At 45.4% G+C, this 25354-nt stretch overlaps 1 protein-coding gene across 2 annotated transcripts in view; it reads left to right on the top strand.

Moving 5' to 3' along the window:
• Positions 1-25354, top strand: part of lrp2 (LDL receptor related protein 2) — a 266845-nt gene that overhangs the window by 32748 nt on the left and 208743 nt on the right. For both annotated transcript variants that reach the window (XM_033023669.1, XM_033023668.1), the window contains exons 2-3: positions 18313-18441; positions 21326-21442. In XM_033023669.1, coding sequence (XP_032879560.1) covers positions 18313-18441; positions 21326-21442 — 246 coding nt within the window. The remainder of the gene's footprint in view (positions 1-18312; positions 18442-21325; positions 21443-25354) is intronic.

Here is a 25354-nt window from a genome sequence, read left to right as displayed (position 1 = left end):
CCCATTGCTTGTTGTATAATAATTTGCACATTTTCATGTCTGCATTACTTTTCCCTCTCTGGCTTTAAGTAGTTTAGACAGCTGTTGATAAGGCTGAGGATCATGAGTATATGTGATGCTGCTCAGCCCTCTTTGCACAATGTCTTCCCCCCTGCATTTGCAACATGCATCATATTAAAACAAATAAACCTTTTGATACGACATCAGTTAATCCGGCCACTTTGTAGTGGATTAAAATTTCCACATGGATTTCAATTTCCTTCGACTGCTTTGAACGTGGAGAGGATGTTGGGAGAGTCCAGGACCAGAGGGCGCAGCCTCAGAAATAAAGGACGTACCTCTAGAAAGGAGATGAGGAGGAATTTATTTAGTCAGAGGATGGTGAATCTGTGGAATTCATTGCCACCGGCTCCTGTGGTGTCCAAGACAATGGCTATTTTTAAAGCAGACATTAACAGTTTTTTTTATTAGTATGGGTCTCAGGGGTTATGGGACGAAAGCAGGAGAATGGGGTTGAGCGGGCAAGATAGATTAGCCATGAATGAATGGCGGAATAGACTCGATAGGTTGAATGGCCTAATTCTGCTCCTTTGATATGAATTTATGAAATATGAAGGACTAGATTTAATGTAAATAAACATTAAATTATTCATAGTTTGATAGTTTAGTTGATTGCCACGTGTACCGAGGTACAGTGGAAAACTTTTTTATTGCGTGCTATCCAGTCAGCAAAAAGACTATATGTTTAAGAAGGAACTGCAGATGCTGGAAAATCGAAGGTACACAAAAATGCTGGAGAAACTCAGCGGGTGCAGCAGCATGTATGGAGCGAAGGAAATAGGCAACGTTTCGGGCCGAAACCCTTCTTCAGACTGGCTATAGTCTGCAAAAAGACTATACATGATTACAATCAAGCCGTCCACAGTGTACAGATACAGGATAAAGGGAATATCATTTAGTACAAATAAAGTCCGATAAAATATAGTCCGAGGGTCTCCTATATGGTATATGGTAGGTCAGGACCATTTTCTAGTTGGTGATAGGATGGCTTATTATACAGTAAGATGATATAAAGACAAGCTGTTGATATCCAATCCCATTGACCTTGGCGTTGGATGGCTTGTGAGTATTTTTGCCAATCAGTACTGTTGTGGGACACTAATCATTCATAATTGGATTGCCTTTGGATCAGGTGATTGGAGCGGGGGGGGGGGTTGAATACACACTAGAACATTAGAGATACTCACAATAGACGAGGAGCATCCTTCTAATGTCTGTGGTCACAGTGGCAGGAATTGTAGATCTGTACCATCGGAGGAGGGAAGTCTGGTTTCTGTGAACGTTTACGGTGATAATTAACAGATCCACTCTCCTGCCACACAGAATATTCTGGGATTGGTTTTTTAGTCAAATTAACCAGTGGTATAAATTCAGACAAAGTCAATGTATAGGTTCTGCAGCAGTTACGGTGACTGAGTTAACAGTTATCTATACCTTGGTCATTCCTACAAACTATCACCAAAGGTAACAATATTCAAAGGCATGAATGTGTATGTGTCAACCCAAGGAATAAGTCAGGAGACACAAGAGACTGCAGATGCCGGGATCTTGAGCAAAACACTGGAGGAACTCACTGGGTCAGGCAGCGTCTGTGTAGGAAATTGGCAGACGACGTTTGAAGCCTGAAGCAGGGTCCTGACCCAAGACCTCGTCTGCCCGTTCCCTCCACAGATGCTACCTGACCCGCTGAGTGCCTCCAGCACTCTGTGCTTTGCTGAAAAATACCTTAAAAACCTCTAATAAGGTTGTAAGATTGTGGACAGCTCTCAGCTGCCCAGGATCCAGCTGGTTCTAGAATGCTGTTGAATGGAAAGTAACCAGAAATACATTTCTCCTAAACTCAGTCTTGGGTATAACTGGTTTGCATCACTTGCATTGCATGAAACATGCCGAGAACGATCTTTGACTTTTTGTAATGCAAACTTTAAATATATATATATTTGGAGCATTGTCTACCTTTTGGAATATAATTCAATCTGTAATAAGGTTGCAAAAAGAAATCATTGAATTTAATTAAATTGAATACTTTATTGTCAGTGCAATACTTTGCTTGCATGCCCAAGGTATGCAAATAGTTACCAGGTAAAGGGCACTGACAATGTTACAAACTACCCCTGCGCCAAGTCCTCCTCTGTTACCCCCCCCCCCCCCCCGCCCCTCATGGCGGTCCCCCCAAGCCGGGTCCTTTGTTCTAAAGAGTCCGTTTGCACGTTTCTAAGATGAAATCTACTTGGTCTATTCTATTTTAAACAATATTTAAAATATATTTTAGAAGTCACTAGGACACAGTGAGCAGAACATTCTGTAGCAATAAAACAAGTTAAAGAAACAAGCCTGTCAGTATTAACATTACAGGTGTAGAATTTTTCCTTCTCTGTAAGGTATTGTGTGTTTTGGGTTGCTACCTAATCAAAGCACAAATATCTAAATATCCTGAGCTCGCTCTGGCCCCAAGGTAGGTGGATTGGTGCCAGTGGGCACTGGAAAACTGTGAGGGACAGGGAGGTCATTGAATTCCACAATGCAGCAGCGCAAAAAAAAGAAAATAAATTATAGTGAGCAATTTTGGGCACCATGTCCTAGTTGGGATGTGCTGGCTCTGGAGAGGGTCCAGAGGAGGTTTACAAGAAGGATCCCAGGAATGAGTAGGTTAACATATGATGAGCATTTGACGGCGCTGGGCCTGTACTCGCTGAAGCTCAGAAGGAAATTGCCTAATAGTGAAAGGCTTGGATAGAGTGGATGTGGAGAGGATGTTTCTAGGACTAGAGGTTGTAGCCTCAGAATTAAAGGACGTTCCTCTAGAAAAATGAGAAAGAATTTCTTTATTCAGAGGGTGGTGAATCTCTGGAATTATTTGTCACAGGCGGCTGCGGAGGTCGTCAATGGATATTTTTGAGGCAGAGATAGATAGATAGATTCTTGATTAGTACGGGTGTCAGGAGTTATGGGGAGAAGGCAGGCGAATGGGGTTAGGAGGGAGAGATAGATCAGCCATGATTGAATGGTGGAGTACTTGATGGGTCGAATGGCCTAATTCTGCTCCTATTACTTATGACCTGGTTGTGTTAAAGAGGAGGAGTTAGCAAATAACAATTGGTAATAATATGCTGGAGTAACACAGGCAGCATCTCGGGAGAACATGGATAGGTGACGTTATGGGTCTGGACACTTCTTCCGACTATTGAATGCACTGATTGGTAATCGTGTGGTGGGTTGGGAAAATGTCCCAGGTTAGAAGACTGGAACGTTATTAAAGCAAAACTGACCAGCCACTAACATGAGGATGTTAGAAAGATACAAAAAGCTCGAGTAACTCAGCGGCAGGGAGAGAGAGAGAGAGAGAGTGGGAGAGGGGGAGTGAGAGAGGGGAGAGAAAATGGATTAGGGGGAAGGTTTTGGAGGAAATTCCCAAGCAAAGGACCGTGGTGGTTGAAGGCATGGACGTTAGACTAATTAAAATTGGTGAACCTCTTGAGGCCAGAATTGAGGTGCAGATACCACTGTGGTGCAGATACGACTGTGGTGCAGATACCACTGAGGTGCAGATACCACTGTGGTGCAGATACAACGGTGGTACAGATACCACTGAGGTGCAGATACCTCCTGAGATGCAGATACCTCCTGAGGTGCAGATACCTCTGAGGCGCAGATACGACGGTGGTACAGATACCACTGTGGTGCAAATACCACTGAGGTGCAGATACAACGGTGGTACAGATACCACTGAGGTTCAGATACCTCCTGAGGTGCAGATACCTCCAGAAGTGCAGATGCCACTGGTGCAGATGCCACTGAGGTGCAGTGACCCCTGTGGTCCAGATACGACGGTGGTACAGACACCACTGAGGTACAGATACCTCCTGAGGTGCAGATACCTCCTGAGGCGCAGGCACCGCTGGTGCAGACACCTCCTGTGGTGCAGATACCACTGGTGCAGATACCTCCTGTGGTGCAGATACATCTGAGGAGCAGATACCACTGTGGTGCAGATACATCTGAGGAGCAGATACCACTGTGGTGCAGATACATCTGAGGAGCAGATACCACTGTGGTGCAGATACATCTGAGGAGCAGATACCACTGTGGTGCAGATACGTCTGAAGGTAGATAGAGAAAGCTGGTAGATAATGGAGTGAGCCTCTGGAAATGTTTAAAAGCAAAGATGAGAATTTATAAAGTGACTCAAACCTGAATTTTACATACTAGCGACTGAATGTTGCCATTCAGTTCATGAAAACTCTAATGAATTCATTGGAGAATTTGCAAATTACTACCCCAAAAAAATTGAGAATGAAATTCACTCTCACAGAATTTATATGATAAAGAGGTTAAAGAACTCTTTTGTTTCCAACTGGCCATCGTTTTGTGCTGCACGCCCAGACTATGCAGCTTCATGTTATAGTAGATCCTGATCCATGTTGGTCCCTTAGGAAGGCAAGCCTCCTGTGCAGCATCTCTCCGTCTAGTGACGTTGGGATCTGCCTGTGCAATGGGCATATTTGTGTGATGGTTCACTGCAGTAATGGCAGTGATGCATAGAATACCAAGCACGCAAAGCTGCCTCCACGCACAAGTACATCACTAATACACAGGGCAGTCAAATGATTTCCTCATGTACGCTCTCCACCAGCAGTTAAATGATTTCCACCAGTACGCTCTACAACATGCTGCTAATTTTCAGGTCAAATTCTGTGGTGCAGCGTATTGAGCTACATATCTGAATTTCAAGCTGCATTGAAACTCGAGCTACACTCCGAGGCAGTGCGTGTGAGACCTGCGCCTGTCTGCATACGCTGCGCTGTGTAACATCACTTGTCGAAGAGCTCACGGATCTGAAATCTGTTCATTTTCATTGGTGAATGCAGACAAGTGAGCATTGTGTCTAAAATTCTGGCTTATCATCTAAACCATGAATGACTGGCAGATCTGTTGGCTTTATCTCGCACTGCATTCCTCGTGCTATTATGGCATCTGCATTGTAATTAAGTGCCTATCCTTGCTGTGATGGATCCTTTAATGAACTTCAGCATATCTCCCTTTAGGTGGAGATGGGTCCAACTGGGATTAACCAGAGATACCAAGTGAACATTGTTCTAAACTGTACTTAAATCCTTAATGGATCCTGTTACCTACTTATCTTTCTTGCCATATCAACGATAATGCACTTAAATATATTTTCAAGTACTTTCCTGTCCTACAAATTCTGCAGCATTTGGCTGTGGCAATTTAATAGCTAATCCTAGCCTCAAAGATCTCACAGCATTAAAATAATCTTTAGTTCCAACAAGCTTCAGTAGAAACTTTTCCTTTCTTCTTTTTGTTTCTTTGCATATATTGATGTTTGATAGTCATGAGTACAGCGTGGAAACAGGCCCTTCGGCCCACCTTGTCCATACCGACCAAGTCGGCATACTGGGTTAGTCCCATTTGCGTGCATTTGACCCATATCCCTCAAATTTGAATCCTTTTTCTATCTGTCCAAATGTCTTTTAAAAGCCGTAATTGTATCCGCTTCTATAGGCAGTATCCTCTGAGTGAAAAAGTTGTCCCTGAAGTCTTTATTAAATCTCTCCCCACACGCCTTATGCCTGTGCCACCTGGTTTTAGACTCCTCTACCTTGGGAAAAAGACTGTAAGCGTTCACAGTATCCATGCCCCTCATGATCTTGTACACCTCAATAAGGTCACCCCTCAGCCTCCTACACTCCAAAGAAAAAGTTCCAGCCAATCCAACGTCGCCCTAATGACATTATGTTGGAATTTCTCTCATGTGAGGAATATTCTTTCTCTCCGATACTTTTCATTTATTTAGCTAGTTCTGGTTTAGGTAGTTCTGTTAAAATATGTTAGTTGCGTTCTGAAGAAATCTAAAGGGGTTGTCCCACTACGGCGACCTAATCCGCGAGTTCTGATGAGTTTGCCCTCGACTCATATTCGCAGCATGGTCGACATGAGGTCCTAGGAGGTCTTTGTAACTCTCCTTCATGCTCGAGAGTAGTCCTCGCGTACTTGAGGCTTCAGCTAGGTCGCGGCGTATTTATCAACATGTTGAAAAATGCCCGCGAGTAAAAACATTGATACTTTTTTTACTCGTAGGTTTAGTTGACGTAGGTCGTAGCATGTTAGTCGTAGGTAATCGAGGGTAGTCGAAGATAGTCGTAGATAGTCTTCAACATAGTCGAAGGGAGGTCGAAGGAGATTGAAGGAGGTTGGCTTCACTCTCCACTATTCGGTGTCCAATTTTCCCGAAGCTAGTCGTAGCTAGTTGAAGCTAGTCTTCAACATAGTCGAAGGAGGTCGAAGGAGGACTTCAACATTACATTTTTTCAAACTCTCCTAAACTCTTCTAAACTCGCCAATTAGGTCGCCGCAGTGAGACAGCCCCTTAATACTGTAGAAAATCTGGCTATAAAGACAACTGTGTCAATGGGGATAAGAGGCAAGTTTCAGACTTGCAATAATAAAGTTATTTTTCTTGCATGATTTTCAAGAATCAATCTCTTTTGTAGGTTTCTTTTGTAAATCTCCCTTGTAAATATATTTGAAAATATATATTCCAAATGTTATATACTTTGTTATATTAAAATATATAACAATAATTTAGTTGTATAAATTATTATTATATATTGATGCAATATATAAATATGGTTGTGATAATACTTATTTATATAATTATATATATAATATATAAATATGGTTGTGATAATACTTATTTATATAATTATATAAATCATAATACGATTTATATTTATATAAATTACAATTTATGTAATTTTATTAAAAATATTATTAGTATAAGCTAAATATACTAAAGGCTGCATGTTGCATTGTTTAATTGATTTTCGCTGCACAGGTGTCAATAGAAGCTAGATAGACACAAAAAGCTGGAGTAACTCAGTGGGTCAGACAGCATCAATGGAGAAAAAGAATAGGTGACGTTTCAGGCTGAGACCGTCCTATTGATGTTCAATTTCAATGGCCACCCATGGTGTGTTCATACTACTGGGGTGTACACTGCCCACGCAAAATATGAGGTGCTGCTCCTCCAATTTGCGTTGGGCCTCATTCTGACAATGGAGGAGGCCCAGGACAGAAAGGTCAGTGTGGGAATGAGAGGGGGAGTTCAAGTTGTTTAGCAACCGGGAGATCATGTAGGCTAGGCGAACTGAGCGGAGGTGTTCAGTGAAATGATGGCCGAGCCTGCGCTTGGTCTTGCCGATATATAGGTGTCCACACTTTGAACAGCGGATACAGTAGATGAGGTTGGAAGACCGCTTTTAAGTGGTCCTTTAATTCCTGATTGAAATCTGTGTAATACTAATAGTGTTTCATCAATCACGTTATATCCAACTCCTGCTGTGGAAACGTGTTAGTGCATTTACAATTAAACACAAATACGTGCTATAACGCCAGGATAAGTGCTCAACCGAGAAAACCAAGCCCAAAGCCAAAGTAGTATCTAAACTGATTCTACTGTGCTAAGGACACTAACTGACTCCATATGCAACAATCAGCTACCCACATGTTAACAAGCTCATTAAAAAAAACTGGTCGTGTAGATGCAAGTGTATCATTGGGTTTATCAAGTGGGCACCTCCCTTCACTGATGTTTCATTGAGTTAGGCCCCACGACACCTCAGGAAGGCTCAACGTTAGTGCTGGTGTCCCAGAACCACCACCGTCAATACCTGCTCTCACCACCTGTGCCACCAGTATCTACCTGTGTTCTCATTTATCCATTCTACCACTTTTTTTTTGTTTCCTCCCATTTAGTTTTCTCCAGTGGAATTAGTCAAGCCCTCATGTTTGCTTCATGACTGTATTACTGATATCTGGATGGATGGATGTGTGATATCCAAATATTCTACCTCTATTGCAAATTTCTTGATTTCTTATAATCAATTTTCCCATTTACATTTTAATTTAATGTTAATTTGCCAAAGGTGGTGGGTATGTGGAATGAGCCGCTAGAGAGGTAGTTGAGGCAGGTGCAATGACATTTAAAAGACACTTGGACAGGCACATGGATAGGAAATGTTTAGAGGACTATGGGCCAAATGCAGGCAAATTGGACTAGCGTAGACGGGGCATGGGCGAGTTGGGCCGAAGGGCCTGTTTCTGTGCTCTATGACTCTAAGATAAGTGCTCAGCTAAGCCCTCAGGTACAGACTGGGGGACAAGGCCTGAAACTGGGAAGTAATCAGGCTGAAGAAGGGTCCCGACCCTGAGTGTCTCCTGTCCATGTTCTCTATTGATGCTGTCTGACCCGCCGAATTACCCCACACTTTGTGTCCTGCAGTGACCAAGTCTTTTATTGGTTGCTATTTGCAATTCTGGGCTAAATATTCCATCAAAAGCAAATGCTTGGCACATATTTTCATCTCATGGAAAAATCTGTTTTATACTTTGTCACATGGTTGTTGCTCAAAGCAAGTTTCATTGGTAATTAATTCCAGTTTCTGTATTATGAGTGGAAAGATATCAGATGTTTCATGTGGTTAAGGTAGAATTTCACTGTAATCTCCGCTGGAAACTTAATGGAACGGGTAAGATTCTGATCTAGCTCCTACCTGTCATAGGTATTAAATAGTTTACTGAAGCTCTTGCCCATGTTCCTGTAAAGGTTTCAGTGCTGTGGGTCACCCTATACAGCCTGGACTCAACTGTGCTTTGTTTCATAAAACACGACTTTACATAACTTGGGTTAAAATTAAGCAAGACTGAAAGCTACGTCCAATAAGAATGAATTTAATTGAATGAAACAAAATAGTTTTGATGAAAATAGTATTCACTTGATAGGGAGGTGGGATGACTTGCAGAATTCCCATTGCCAAGGCGGAAGGAATGGGAGATCTGTGATAAGCCAGCAAGATGGGTTTTATCTGCAACTTTCTACTTTCATTGAAAGTTGTTTTGTGATTTTAATTAAACACACAATAAAAATGCAAGTGAATGGTTAAGGGCCTGTCCCACTTGGCCGTCATTTTCGCGCCATTTACACGACCTCCAAAAATTTGGTCGTTCCATTGTGACGCACGGGTAGCGCGGGACGGGCGCATGGAGAGGCGTGGAGGAGTGTGGAGTTGCGACCCGTATAGCGCGGCGCTCCAGGATTTCGTGCTGTACGAAATCTTCGCTCGCCACAGGCATGGCGTATCGCTTACGCACATGGACGTACTGCGGTCGCACGCTGACGTCCTGACCTCGTACGTGTAGTGCGTGGTGACGCATGATTATGTCACCGTGTGTAACCATGCGCCGGCGCGCGCCGCCCATACGCAGTCGGCCTGCATTTAATGCGTCATGGATATAAGCGCGCACAATTAAAAAATTTGCAGTTTCGTAGAGAGAACTACGTGGTGAACACCAAAATACACTAAACCGGAAAGTGCAAATTGTTGCTTCACCTGCAATGACTGCTTGGGTCCCTGGATTGTGGGTAAGGAAGAGGTTAAAGAGACAAATGTATCTCCGACAGGTGGATGAATGAATGACATGAGAAGGGGTGCAATTGGTAGAAATGGAAGAGCAAACCAGATAGGTGATACATAATGCTGGAGTAACTCAGCGGGACTGGCAGCATCTCTGGAGAGAAGCAATGGGTGATGTTTCGGGTCGAGACCCTTCTTCATCCAGCATTTTGTGCCTCGTTTTGTAAACCATCATTATCATCATCATCATCATCGTTGAAAACATCCACGGGCACGGTGCCTTATAACACTGTGTACGACAGTGATCACAACTTCTACTGAAGTGGGGATGGCCGTTGGCTCGCTAGGAGCTCATCCGCCCTTTGACAGGTCTTGTTTTTGGTCCTGCTGGGGGTCCACAGCCCCCTCCTCACCTGGCAAACCAGGTGGGGGAGACGGTTTAGTCGCCGACTATCCCACCATGGAGCAGGTAGCACGGGATTACATGGTACCTGTAACATGGTACATGGAGGGAACTCCCCCCCCCCGACTTGACAAGAAAACCAGCATCTGCAAATCCTTGTTCGTCTGTTCTTCAACTTCACAGGCCAGGGCTGAATTTCCTGCGCAGAGATGAATGGGAATAAAATAATCAGGATGAATTAAATCCAGGGTTTACGTAAATTGCTGGGCTCTGAACAACTGAAGACTGAAGAACATGAGATGACAAGTAAAAACACATCGCCTTTCAATAGCAGTAAAAGGGAGATCTATGCGATTTATGCTTTTAAATAGAACACAATTTTAATTGCACTTTTATCTGGCGTTTTTGTTTGTTTAAATTCTGCTTCTGCACCTGATTATCTTGTAATGCTCAGGCACACGCACAGATTTTGGCACCACTAAACCTGGCAGAATGAGTTGATGTGCTGCTTCATTGTAATATTTCCGTTTATCGTGGAACATTGACATTTTTGAGCTAACCAGCAATGTACAACTAACCTAAATGCCACCTCTTGTGCCTTACGCTAATGAGGTAAAACAAACCATGTTCAATTAACTGCTTCACTGCTTTTCGATCTGATAGCATGTGCCTGCGACTAAAGTCCACACATTTGTGGAATAGGTGGTAAAATTAAGCATGAGTGGTGACAAAGTGTGTCGAGGCTGTAAGGGGAGATCGGCACAGATGTCGACAAGACAGTGGTGAGGCCGCACTTGGGAGCATGGCGTTCAGTTTTGGTCACCCTGCTGTGGGAAGAAGGCCACTCAGCTGGAAAGAGCTCAGGGAACCTTTATGAGGATGTGACCAAGACTCGAGGGTCTGAGCTACAGGGAGAGGTTGAGCAGACTAGGACATTATTCCTTGGAGCCAGGCACGGAAATCACCATCAAACCATGGGGGGGACACAATTTACTGGCGGCTGCGCGCACACATGCTCACACAAACATACACACACACGCGCACGCATGCGCACACACGTGAGGCTTTGGCCGTGGGCCCTGTGGACGGTAACATCGTAAGCTGACCTGGTTGGTGACCGACTACGAACTCCAGCAACAGCAGCTTTGTCCGCTCCGAATCGCGGGGCCTTTCAACGGCCAGTGGGGGTTTAAACATCGAGAGCCTCGATCGCCTCGATACAGCAGTTTGATTTTAAGCCGCGCCGGGCGCAGAAAGGCCCCACGAATGGGCCAATTCAGCCCTTAGAAAGCGGCTGATAAAGTCTGGATTACAAAACATCGGGGGGGGGGGGGGGGGGGGAATTGTCCCCCACCTCTCAAAGCAGGGGGGGGGACGTGTCCCCCCCCGTCCCCCCCAGGATTTCCGCCCATGCCTGGAGCGCAGGAGTATGAATGGTGATGTTAGAGGTGTATAAAATCATGAGGGGAACAGATAGGGTAAACGCACAGAATCTTTTACCCAGAACCAAATTAAACTAATCTGCTCTGCCTGCAAGTGATCTATATCCCTTCATTCCCTGCACACCTGTGTGCCTATCTGAAAACCTCTTAAACACCACTATTGTATCTGCCTCCACTACCACCCCTGGCAGCACGTTCCATGGACTCACCACCCTCACTGTAAAAAGGTTGCCACGCATCTCCCCTTTAAACTCTGCCCCTCTACCATAAAGCTATGCCCATACTCCAGTGCTAAGTGGCCCACACCTTCCCACCTGCCTACCAGGCACAACCCATTCCTTTGCTCCAGAGATGCTGCCTGTCCCGCTGAGTTACTCCAGCATGTTGTGCCTATTGACAGAGTAATATTTGGGTTTTGTCAAGCTCACTCAGCAGCCCTCAATCATCTCTGCTGTCACCCGCACCAACGCATCTCCACTTAGCAGAGCCACACTGGCCATTCTGACAGAGCATCTGGATTGAGCTCCAATCTGGACTTTAAACTTAGTCCAGCCACTTCTGTACAACTGGGATGGGTTCAGCAGAGTATGTGCAGAGTTAATCGGAGAACCATATAACATGGCTTTGGATGAATGTCATATCTTGTGAATTCATGTTTGCTTGGAGTAACAGTGATAGAGTCAAGGAGCATGAAAACAGGCCCTTCAGCCCAACTAGCCCTTGCCAACCAACATTTCCCATCCATGTCTGAAGAACGGTCTCGACTTGAAACGCCACCTATTCCTTTTCTCCAGGAAGCTGTCTGACCCGCTGAGTTACTCCAGCTTTTTGTATCTATCTCATCTACACTAGTCACACCTGCCTGCTTTTGGCCCATATCCCTCTAAACCTGTCCTATCCATGTACCTGTCCAATTGTATCTTAAACGCTGCGATAGTACCTGTCTCAATTACCTCCTCCTTTTTCCATACACCCACCACCCTTTGTGTCCAAAAGTTGCCCCTCGGCTCCCTATTAAATGTTTCCAACCCTCACCTTAAACCTATGTTCTCTGGTTCTTGATTCCCTTACTCTGGGTAGAAGGCTCTGTGCATTCACCCTATCTATTCCTTTCATGATCTCATACTCCTCTATAAGATCACCCCTCGTCCTCCTGTGTTCCAAAGAATAAAGTCTGAGCCTGCTCAACCTCTCCCTACAGCTCAGGCCCTCGAGTCCTGGCAACTTCTCTTCTCCCTTTCCAACGTAACGACATCTTTCCTATAACAGGGTGACCAAACCCGAATGCATTGCTCTAGATGTGGCCTCCCCACTCTCCCCTCCCTGAGATCTCTCCCCTCTCACCTTAAGCCTGCGCCTACTGGTTCTTCATTCCCCTACTCTGGGTAAAATACTGTGTATTTACCCGATCTATTCCCCTCATGATCTTGTACACCTCTACATCTGGAGGTGAGTTGCTAAACAGAGCGAGATGGCAACCACTTGAGATTTCCAGTCACACAGCCGTACCGCATGGAAACACAGGCCCTTCGGCCCACCTTGTCCATGCTGACCAAGCTGGCATACTGGGCTGGTCCCATTTGGCCCATGGCTTTCTATCCATATATCTGTCAGTTATTAGCACAGAGACATGTATCTCAGCCCTTTTCCTTGGTCACCTCTGTAAACGTAATATCTTTGGAACATGTTCATTTGTAGCTTAGTATTTTCATGGAGAAATTCTCTTTCAGGTTAAAATGCATCCGTGCCTATTAATATGTCTAAATAATGTAAAATTGCAGGATTAAACATTCCCAAATAGAACTGAATTGCTTAATCATTATGAACAATAAAACTAAAACCGTGCAAAATTCCACTGGAGCATAGGAGGCTGAGGGGTGAGAGTGGTGAGTGTGGAATTCTCTGCCTCAGAGGGCAGTGGAGGCAGGTTCTCTGGATGCTTTCAAGAGAGAGCTAGATAGGGCTCTTAAAAATAGCGGAGTCAGGGGATATGGGGAGAAGGCAGGAACAGGGTACTGATTGGGGATGATCAGCCATGATCACATTGAATGGCGGTGCTGGCTCGAAGGGCCAAATGGCCTACTTCTGCACCTATTGTGTATTGTCTATTGTCTATTGACCTTATTGAGATGTACAAGTTCATGAGGGGCATGGATAAAGTGAACGCTCACAGTCTTTTTTTTCCCAGGGTAGAGGATTCTAAAACTAGAGGGCACAGGCTTAAGGTGAGAGGGGAGAGACCTCAGCGGGCAACTTTTCTACTCAGGGGGCAGTCCATATCTGGGATGAGGTGCCAGAGGAAGCTATAGATCGGATCTATAATTACATCTTTTAAAAGACAATTGGACAGATATAGAGGGCAAATGGGCCAAATGCAGGCAAATAGGACTAGCCCAGTATGACAACTTGGTCGGCATGGGCAAGGTGGGCCGAAGGGCCTGTTTCCGTGTTGTACGGCTGTGTGGCTGTAAATGTCAAATGGTTGCCCTCTGGTTCTGTTTACCATGCTTTAACACAGAGGCATGCATCTCGGGCCTCCTGCTTGGTCATCTCTGAAAACGGAGAACATTAGTTGCCCAGTACACGCGGTTTGAACCAGAACATCGTCTATCCTTTAGTTCGACACAAAAAACTGGAGTAACTCAGCGGGACAGGCAGCATCTCTGGAGAGAAGGAATTGGTGATGTTTCGGGTCGAGACCCTTCTTCAGACGGGATTCCTTTGTTGGCTGAGGCTTTCAGTTATGTGCTCAGTTATAGATTATCCAAGGTCAGACATATTTTTGTTACACAGTAAATTATTTACCCAACTTGTCCAACATTCCCTTTCCAAATGAAGGGTCAGATAACTTTGTTCATTTGTGCCAATTCAGCGGATATCAGTAATAGCCCAAAATAATTGTTTTGTTTGTTTTTTTCCTTCGGTCTGTTCAGAGTCATAGACATACAGCACGCAAACAGGCCTTTTGGCCCACCCCTTCCATGCCAACTGAGATTCCCCATCTACACTAGTCCCATTTTGGCCCATATCCCTCTAAACGTTTTATATCCATGTACCTGCCCAAATATATTTTAAATGTGGTTGCTGTACCTGATTTAACTACTCCATGAAGCACATCTCCCAAATGAATCTGCTAATCGTCTAATTCATGGGATAGGTTCATGGGTCATACAGCAAGGAAACAGGCCCTTCGGCCCAACGTGCCCATGCCGACCAGGGTGTCCCATCTACGCTAGTTCCACCTGCCTGCATTTGGCCCATATCCTTCTAAACCTTTCCCATCTATGTACCCATCCAAGTGCCTTTTAAATAATGTTATAATACCTGCCTCAGCTACCTCCACTGGCAGCTCGTTCAACCAACCTCTGCGTGAATACATTTCCCCTCAGGCGCCTATTAAACATTTCCCCTCTCACCTGAAACCTATGCCCTCTGGTTTGTGGTTCCTTGAAGGTGCTGGAGGGACAATGCATAAGATTCAGAAACAATCCTCCACACAGTATCCCAGAAGAGAGGGGAGTTAGAAGCAAGTTGGCAGTGGTTGTAAGGGTCAAGGTAACCTTCAGCTCCAGGTATTACATTTGTTCCAGATCGGTGCTGGAGGTGTTCTTTGGTTTGAAGCACACCATTGCATTAGGGAGATTGCCCATTCTCTCTGTTCTGTAGAGGGAATATAAATTATCCTTGCAGAACAGATTGCAAGCCTAGCCCCAGGCAGGGTGCCACCTATAACACTGCCATCTATTAGAGATGCCACCTGTAACACTGCCACCTATTAGAGGTGCCACCTGTAACACTGCCACCTATTAGAGTTGCCATCTATATCACTGCTCCCTATTAGAGGTGCCACCTATAACACTACCATCTAGTAGAGGTGCCACCTGTAACACTGCCACCTGTAACACTGCCACCTATTAGAGGTGCCACCTGTAACACTGCCACCTATTAGAGGTGCCACCTATAACACTGCCACTTTAGAGGTGCATCCTAATAGGAGGTGCCACCTATAACACTGTTATTGATACATGTTCATTGTGCCTGTCTTTCTTAGTTTAGATTAGAGATACCACGTGGAAACAGGCCCTTCGGCCCACCGAGTCCATGCCGATCAGCGATCACTGCACACTTACACTATCCTACACACACTAGGGACAATTTACAATTATACCAAGCCAATTAGCTTACACTCCTATACATCTTTGTGGGAGGAAACTGGAGCACCTGGACAAAAACCCATGCGGGTCACAGGGAGAAAGTACAAACTCCGTACAGACAGTACCTGCGGTCAGGATTGGACCTGGGCCTCTGACGCCGTAAGCAGCAACTCTCCCGCTGCGCCAACTTATCATGGTTGAGTACCCAGCCAAATGTGAATGCTGTGAGACGTTGATGAGGCACTTGACATTGTGAAACGAAGTACTGACAATACTCCGGAGATCATGTAGCATCTGTGGGAAGAGAACAAAGTTAATGTGTTTGATTTATTTAAAACCTCCAGCAACTGCAGAGTTTTAGTTTTGGAATAATGTGAGTATGTGGTGAAGCATGTGAATGTTAGACACAAAATGCTGGAATAACAACTCAGCAGGTCAGGCAGCATCTCTGGAGAAAATGGATGGGTGACGTTTCAGGTCGAGACCCTCTTCAGACCTTTCAGACAGACTTCTGAAGAAGGGTCCCAATCCAAAACTTCATCCATCCATTTTCTCCAGAGATGCTGCCTGTCTTGATGAGTTTCTCCAGCATTTTGTGTTTATCTTCAGTATAAAGCAGCATCTGCAGTTTCTTCCTACATATGTGAGTGTTATGGTTGAATGACAAACTGTTGCAAGGCGAGTGTGTGCGGCTATTGAGTTAAGGCTTTGATTATGAATTTGTCACATTGATCAATGTGCAATGTTGCCTGTTGATGATGCTTGTTGTTTATACCTTGTCCTTGGTGGTGGTGGATGTCTATGTTTGGACGGTGCTGTCGGAGTCACTGTCGGAGTCACTGTCTCCAGGCTATTGTTCTGTGGTAGAGCATTTAACCTCAGATCAAGAGGTCCCCTGTTTGGATCTGGGTGTTCCCTCAGCACTTATTAATTTCAGAAGCATTGGAATTACTAATGGTCCTGTTCCACTTAGGCAACTTTTTAGGCGACTGCAGGAGACTATGCGGTCGCCACATGTTCGCAGGTGGTTGCCGGGGAGTCGCCTTCATGGTCGTGAGGAGTTCCCGCATTCTGGGAACTAGCCGCGGCCTCATTATGGTCACCTCGAATTCTTCAACGTTGAAAAATTAGCGGCGACCAGAATGAAGCCGCCATGGAAAGTAGCGAGAATTCTCGTGCCGTAGGTGGGTCGCCAGGAGGTCCTAGTGGGTCGCCAGGAGGTCGAAGGTTCTTGTAGTTTCTCGTAGGTTGGAGCCGGTGCTGACGGGTGAATTTCATTGGATCTTTGGGGAAAATAAAACGTAAGCAGTAGTTTTCAGAACCAAGGATAACTGACCGGTAATGTTAAATGTCCGCCGAGCTTCACAGCCGTGTATCTCTGGCTTCTTAAAAGTTGTCTCCACTCCTTCTCTACTCCTTCTCCACCCTCCCCCCCCTCTTTTCAAGGACTTCCCGTACACTGTGCTTTTTAATTACAGCGCCAACCTTCCTGTTCATTGCGGTGTGTGTCTGTTTCACCTTGGCTTTGCATCGTGTGAATTTCACTCAGACAGCACTCCCCCCGCTTGCCTTGCATAACGGGCTGGTGAAGGAGGCGATGTTTGTGTGTGTGTTCCACTCTGACAGATGTCGTTCCAGTTGCCGGGTTTTCAGGCGACTGCCGGCAACTTGACAGTCCGCTGAAAAATCGCCTAAGTGGGACAGGCCCACTAGGAATTGAAGGCTGAGGTGGCATCTCTGGAGAACATGGATCGGTGACGTTTCGGGTCGGGGACCCTTCTTCGGATTGATTATGTGGGGGTGGGGAAGAAAGATGGAAGAGAGGAGGGGCAGGACAAAGTGTGGCAAGTGATAGGCAGATACAGGCGAGGGGGGTTTTGATGGGAAGATGGTTGGACAAAGGCCAGAGATTGAAGCAGGAGGCGTGAGACAGACTGATTGATAGAGTGGATGTGGAGAGGATGATTCCACCAATGGGAGAGTCTAGGACCAGAGGCGAGAGCCACCAAATAAAAGGATGTAAGGAAAGGAGATGCGGAGGAATTTCTTTAGTCAGAGGGCGGTGAATCTGTAGAATTAATTGCCACAGATAACTGTGGAGGACGTCAGTGGATATTTTTAAGGCGGAGATTGATAGATTCTTGATCAGTACGGGTGTCAGGGGTTACGAGGCGGGGGCAAGAGAATGGAGTTGAGAGGGAAAGATAGATCGGCCATGATTAAATGGCGGGGTATATTCGATGGGCAGAATGGACTAATTCTGCTCCTAGAACTTATGAACTTATTGAAGAGTTGCAAATTGTGAAGCCAGAGGAAGGAATTTTTAAAGTTTAGTTTATTTTAGAGATACATCGCGGTAACAGGCCCTTCGGCCCACCGAGTTCGCACCGATCAGCGATCCCCGCACATTAACACTATCACACACACACACACACACACGAGGGACAATTTACATTTATACCAAGCCAATTAATCTAAAAACCTGTACGTCTGTGGAGTGTGGGAGGAGTCCGAAGATCTCGGAGAAAAACCACGCAGGTCACGGGGAGAATGTACAGACTCCGTACAGACAGCACCCGTAGTCAGGATCGAACCCGGGTCTCTGGCGTTGTAAGTGGCTGTAAGGCGGCGACTTTATCGCTGTGCCGCCGTGCCGTCCATGGAGAAGAATGTAGGGTGGTTCTTCAGCCCTTCCCAGTCCCGAGCCAGAGAATCTAGGACCGCACGACACTGTTTTTGAAGATGTTAGATTTTACTTGGATGGTATCAACTGTCCCGTTTGCTTTCTCCTCATCACCATGGCTTTCATTTGCTTTCAGCTCCGCTTACCCTGACCTGTGCAGCAGATGAGTTCAGGTGCGTTGGCGATGGTGAGTGTATTCCCCCCAGCTGGGTGTGTGACGGTGAAGACGATTGTGATGATGGATCTGATGAGCGTCAGCATTGCCGTAAGTCCAACCTTTTATTACAACCTGTCCAAAGCAGAGGAAACCTGGATAAAAGTGTGAAACTCACGTACATCTTCTAGTTCATTTACAAAATATACAGACTTTCTGGAATTAAGAACTGGTACTGTTAAGTAATGGAAGTAAGAATGTAATTGTTCTATCTGGGACATATGACAATAAAACACACTTCTCACTTGACTCTTGAATTCCTCCCAAGATGCTGCCTGTCCCGCTGAGTTACTCCAGCATTTTGTGTCTACCTTCGGTGTAAACCAGCATCTTCAGTTCCTTCCTACACATATATAGAGACTAACGTGATCCACTCATCCAAGTTTTCTGAATGAAGTTTGGAATGAATAATCTGTACTTTACATAGAAACAAGGAACGGCAGATGCTTGTTATCAAGGAAAGAGCACAAAGTGCTGGAGTAACTTAGCGGCTCAGTCAGCATCTCTGGAGAACACGGATAGGTGACGTTTCACAGAGTGCTGGAGTAACTCAGCGGGTCAGTCAGCATCCCTGGAAAACATGGATGGGTGACGTTTTGGGTTGGGAATGATCTTCAGATGGAATATGTGTCCTGACCTGAAACGTCACCTATCCATTTTCTCCTTGGATGCTGCCTGACCTGCTGAGCTGCCCCAGCACTTTGTGTCTTTCCTTTGATATGTACTTCCTATAAATGTTTGGCATGTCCCCAAGATCAGTCTTGAAATCCATGCAAGTTCATGCACTTAGGATGCAGTGTTCATTTTGACGGGCAGACCTATTATCATACTATTGGTCAGCTTAATCTTAACATTGCATCGACGGTCCTAGAATCTTGATTTAAAACTGAGTTAGCCGTGTGCAGGTTTCCAGGTGATCAGGGAACTCATCCAGTGTCTTTAGTGGATCCGGTATCTGCCGTTTCTTGTGCCCTACATATTTTATCGCGCTGTTTCTGTCCAGTCAATCATCCAGCGTGTAGGAAAGAACTGCAGATGCTGGTTTACACTGAAGGTAGACACAAAATGCCGGAGTGTTGGTGTCTCTGCTTGCTTTGTGACAGGGAAGTTGTACAAGGCATTGACGAGGCCACATTTGGAGTATTGTGTTCAGTTTTGGTCACCCTGCTGTACGAAAGATATAGTTAAGCTGGGAGGGGTGCAGAGAAGATTTACAAGGATGTTGCCAGGACTCGAGGACATGAGCTATAGGGAGAGGTGGAGCAGGCTAGCACTTTATTCCTTGGAGCACTGGAGGATGAGGGGAGATTCAAGATTCAAGATTCAAGAGAGTTTATTGTCATGTGTCCCAGATAGGACAATGAAATTCTTGCTTTGCTTCAGCACAACAGAATATTGTAGGCATAAATAAATACAGAACAGATCAGTGTGACCATATATCATTGAATATATATACACACACATAAATAAGCATATAAAGTGCAATAGGCTATTAAAGTTCAGATTTGTGTTTGAGTTGAGTTTAATAGTCTGATGGCTGTGGGGAAGAAACTGTTCCTGAACCTGGATGTTGCAGATTTCAGGCTCCTGTACCTTATAGAAGTGTATCAGATCTATCTTATAAACATATATGAGATCAGGAGAGGAATAGATCGGGTAAATGAGTCTTTTACCCAGAGTAGGAGAATCAAGAACCAGAGAACATAGGCTTAAAATGAATGGGAATAGGATCCTATGGAGCATCTCTTTGACACAAAGGATGGTGGGTCTATGGAACGAGCTGCTGGGGGATGCTATTGAGGCAGGTACTGTGACAACATTTGGGCTAGAACATGAATAGGATAGGTTTAGAGGGATGTGGGCCAAATGCAGGCAGGTGGGACAAGTGTAGATGGGACATGTCGATGGGCGTAGGCAAGTTAGGTCCAAGAGCATGTTTCCGTGCCGTGTGACTCTATGACGCGTGATGTCCTATCAGCATGTCTAAGAAGTGAAACACTAGATTTTCTAATTCGTGAATAATTTGGTGTGTGATGTACTATTTTAATAATAGGTTTCATTTTTTACCATGTATTGATTTTTTACTTGTATATAGGGGATTTACTGATAGAACAAAAGCATTAAATATGCTTTCTAATTGCTTCTTTTTGTCTGCTAAACAAGGGCTGAGTGGAGTGTTCAGGAAGGTGATCTGTTGCTCCAGAGATGCTACCCGACCCACTGCCTGACTCCAGTACTTTGTGTCTTTCTTTGATAAAGCACTGTCTGCATCTCCTTGTGCCCGACATATTTCATCGCTCGGTTTCCATCCAGTGAATGGTCCAGCGTGTAGGAAGGAACTGCAGATGTTGGTTTAAACCGGAAAATAGAACAAAATGCTGGAGTAACTCCGTGGGTCAGGCAGCATCTCTGGAGAGAAGGAATGGGCGACGTTTCGGGTCGAGATCCTTCTTCAGAGAAAGGAACTGCAGACGTTGGTTTAAACCGGAAATAGAACAAAATGCTGGAGTAACTCAGCAGGTCAGACAGCATCTCCAGAGAAAGAGAATAGGTGAAGAGACCTTTCTTCAGACTCACGTTTCGTGTTGATACCCTTCTTCAGACGAAGGAAGAAGCATCCCGACTTGAAACGTCACCTATTCCTTTTCTCCAGAGATGCTGCCTGACCCGCTGAGATACTCCAGCATTTTGTGTCCATCTTCAGTGAATTGTCATACTGAAGGTCCAGGTCTGTGTGGTGAACCATTGCACATGGGCTGGAGTGACTTTAATTCCCACTACACCTTCCTTTCCATGTAGCCAAAGGTTATGTCTATAATTATTTTATCATTCTGGTGTAATTTGTTAAGGGATTCTGGTGTGGGGTAATGATGACCAGTCCGTTAAGAGTGCAAGGTCAGGTTTTGTTAACATTAATTATTTTCTTTCTGTGCAGCTTCGAAGAGTTGCTCCAGTCAGCAGTTTACCTGTACCAATGGCGAATGTATCCCAAAAGAATACAGATGTGACCACGTTAATGACTGCAGTGATGGACTTGATGAAACAGGATGCCGTAAGTCCCTGAATTCCCTCCCCACCCAACAGCCAGCCCCGTCCCCAGATAGTTTCCCCAGCAACCATAGGAGATGTAACACCTCTCCTAGAGTGATACAGGGCCCTTCAGCTCAATTTCCCACCCAGACCAACATGTCCCATCTACACTAGTCCCACCTGCCTGCATTTGGCCCATATCCCTCCAAACCTGTGCTATCCATGTACCTGTCTAATTGTTTCTTAAACATTGCAATAGTCCCTGCCTCAACTATCTCCTCCAGGAGCTCGTTCCCTGCACCAACCACCATTTTTGTAAAAAAGTTACCCCTCAGATTCATATCAAATCTGTTCCCATTCACCTTAAACCTATGTCCTCTGGTTCTTGAATCCGTGACTCTGGACAGAGACTGTGGGTCTATTCCTCTCTCATGATTTTATACACCTCTATAAGATCACCTCATCCTCCTGCACTCCAAGGAACAGAGTCCCAGCCTGCTCAACCTCTCCCTATAGCTCGGACCTTCGAGTCCTGGCACCATCCTTGTAGCCTTGTGTCTCAGGCGTGTTGCACTAGTGTTCCTGTCCTTATACCTCCTCCCTCGCCTCCATCCAGAGACACCAACAGTCCTTTCAGACGAGGCAGAGGATCTACTTGCCTCTCCTCCAACCGCATCTACTGTCTGATGTGGGCTCCTGTATATCGGCGCCACCATACGTAGACTCAATGGCCGTTTCACCGGACACTTGCACTTGTTCCGCCAAGGCCTGCTGGATTTCCCGGTTGCCAACTCCCCTTCCCATTCCCACACTGACCTTTCCGTCCTGGGCCTCCTCCATTGCCAGAGTGAGTCCAAACCGCAAACCGGAGGAACAGCACCTCGTATTCCGCTTGGGTAGCTTACAACCCAGCGGTATGAACATCACATTTCCCAATTTCAAGCAGTACCCTCTGTCCCTCCCCCCACCTCATCACCCCCCCCCACCACTCCACCCTCCCACCCCCCACCCCATTACTTCCCCACTTCCAGCATGCAACCATTTCTCCCACCAACCCTTTCCCTTTCCACCTCCTTCCACTCACCTCTCACCCTCCCTACTCCAAGTTCCCCAGACCCCTTTACCCACCCCCCTTCTTTCCCCACCCCATCCCGTTCCCCCCCTATATCTTTCCCTTCAGTTTTACATTTCAAGAGAGTTGTGGATATATCCCAGACCATCACACAAGCCAATCTTCCTTCCGTCGACTCCATCCACACTTCACGCTGCCTCGGCAAGGCCAGCAGCATAATCAAGAACTCCCTCTTCTCCCCCCTCCCTTCAGGCAGGAGGTACTGAAGTGTGAAAACACACACCTCCAGATTCAGGGACAGTTTCTTCCCAGCTGTTATCAGGCAACTTAATCATCCTATCAACAACTAGAGAGGGGTGCTGAGCTAACTATCTGCCTCCTTGGAGACCCTTGGACTATCTTTCATTGGACTTTATTGGGCTTTGTCTTGCATTAAAATGATTCACATTATCATGCATCTGTGCACTGTGGGCAGCTTGATTGTATGGTCATGTATAGTCTTTCCGCTGCCTGGTTAGAATGCAACAAAAACTTTTCACTGGACCTCTGTAGACGTGACAACTAAACTAAAGGGCCTGTCCCACTGTACGAGGTAATTCAAGAGCTCTCCCGAGTTTAAAAAAAAAATCAAACTCGTGGTAAGCATGTGGAATGTACGTAGCGGGTACGTCGGAGCTCGGGACGTATCTTAGCGGCTTGTAACGCTAACGGCAGGTACTCGGGAAACGCGGTAAGCTCGTGAAGACTCGTGAAGATTTTTCAACGTTGAAAAATGTCCACGAGAGCCCCGAGTACCTACGAGCGGCCATTACCGCAATTCTCCGAGTTCGAATCAGGGGAAACTCGGGAGAACTCTTGAATTAGCTCGTACAGTGGGACAGGCCCTTTGCCCTTTTGTCACCTTTCCGCCTCTAGCTTTTGTCACTTGTACCACCCATCAGCCCATCATCCTCCCTCCCTCACATGTATCCATCTATCACTTGAGCAGATGGGGGGAGCGGTTGGCACGCAGTTCAGTGACTGCATTATATTGATAGCTGCGTCTAGTGATACCATCGCGGTCACCCAGTGGAACAGTTGACCCGGGTTTGTTAACAAGAAAGAACACTGTAGTTCTATGTGTGATTGTGTGCACATCATTGCTGATGCCATCATTTGGAGTAATTTAACGAGGTGAATGTTCTACACCTACTCCTGCGTGAAGTGCACGGATACATCCATTAACTCAATTAGCAGGAGCGCGGTGAACTTGTGCGATTCAGCCTTCAATTGAGATTTCATGCTCAGCTAGGTTTGAGAGTGTCCAGAGCCAAGGTAAACAGATGTAATCGTGGATAACAAACTTTAGCAGCCTGGGGGTGGGGGGAACAAACCTCCATTATATAATTATTCCCAGAAAGCGTCATTGTACAATGTACTGTACCTGACAAAACAGTTATAGCTAACGATTTGATTGCCACGACATTACAATGGTTTGTTACATTTATTTGTGGGAACGGGATTGAAAACATTTTGCTTAGATTATTATTCTACTTTTGCAACATTGATATTACAAAATAGATTTTTGCATTCGTTGCTTAGCTGTGTTGCTCCAGTTTATCTATTAATGATTACATATGGCACAATAACCTTATTTAGGCTGATGAGGTGAAATACATATTTATAAATTGATAAAACGCACGTTGGCCTTCTAACTTCATTAGATGTTGGGAGGCCATTTTGCAGTCACATAAGACCTTGGTGAAGTCACGTTTAGAGTATTGTGTTCTGTCTTGGGCACCGTGTTAAAGGAAAGATGTTGTCAAGCTGGAAAGGGTGCAGAGAAGATTAACGAAGATGTTGCCAGGACTCGAAGGCCTGAGCTACAGGGAGAGATTGAGCAGGCCAGGACTTTATTCCTTGGAGTGCAGGAGGATGAGGGGTGATCACATGGAAGTGTGCAAAAACACGAGAGGAATAGATTGGGTAAACACGCAGGGACTCGTGCCCAGAGTAGGGGAATTGAGAACCAGAGGACATTGGTTTGAGGGGAAAGATTTAACAGGAACCCGAGGAGTAACTTTTTTACACAAAGTGTGGTGGGTGTATGGAATGAGCAGCCAGAGGAGGTAGTTGAGGCAGGGACTATCACAATGTTTATGAACAATTCAGACAGATCATGGATAAGATAGGTTTAGAGGGATATGAGCCAAACGCAGGCAGGTGGGACTAGTGTAGCTGGGACATGAACACACTTGGAGTACTGTGTGGAGTTGTGATGACACAGTTAGTGTATAGGCAGGATGTCATTAAGTTGGAAAAGGTGCAGAAGAGATTCATCATCTCTTCCTGAAACCTCACCCATTCCTTCTCTCCAGAGACGCTGCCTGGCCCGCTTAGTTCTTTACTGACAAGTTCTTTAGTAACTTGTCAGTTTCTTTGTTGAACTAAATTAAGGCGCATGTTGCAATCAAAAGCGCTTGAACAATTGGTTGGGAAGAAAGCCAAACTGTAAGAAAGACGACTCCAGCATTTTGTGTCTACCATCAGGATATACCTGGGTTTGTAGGCTTGAGTTCCAGGGAGAGGTTGGATAGGCTGGGACTTTCTCTTTGGAATGCAGGAGGTGGAGGGGTGACCTTATTGAGGTGCACACGATCATGGAGACATGGACAAAGTGAGGGGAGACATTTAAGACGGACTTCAGGGAGAACTTTTCAGATGGCAGTCCGTATCTGAAATGAGCTGTCAGAGGAAGCAACAGAAGTGGATACAATTTGACGTTTAAAAGACACTTGAACACAGATATGAATGAATAGGAAAGGTTGAGGGAGTGCAGCGTAAATTTACAAGGTTAATTCCTGGGATGGAGGGACTGTCATA

Source organism: Amblyraja radiata, chromosome 7 (genome assembly GCF_010909765.2).
Source record: "Amblyraja radiata isolate CabotCenter1 chromosome 7, sAmbRad1.1.pri, whole genome shotgun sequence".
Taxonomy (NCBI): domain Eukaryota; kingdom Metazoa; phylum Chordata; class Chondrichthyes; order Rajiformes; family Rajidae; genus Amblyraja; species Amblyraja radiata.
This window is presented reverse-complemented; position numbering and strand designations above follow the sequence as displayed.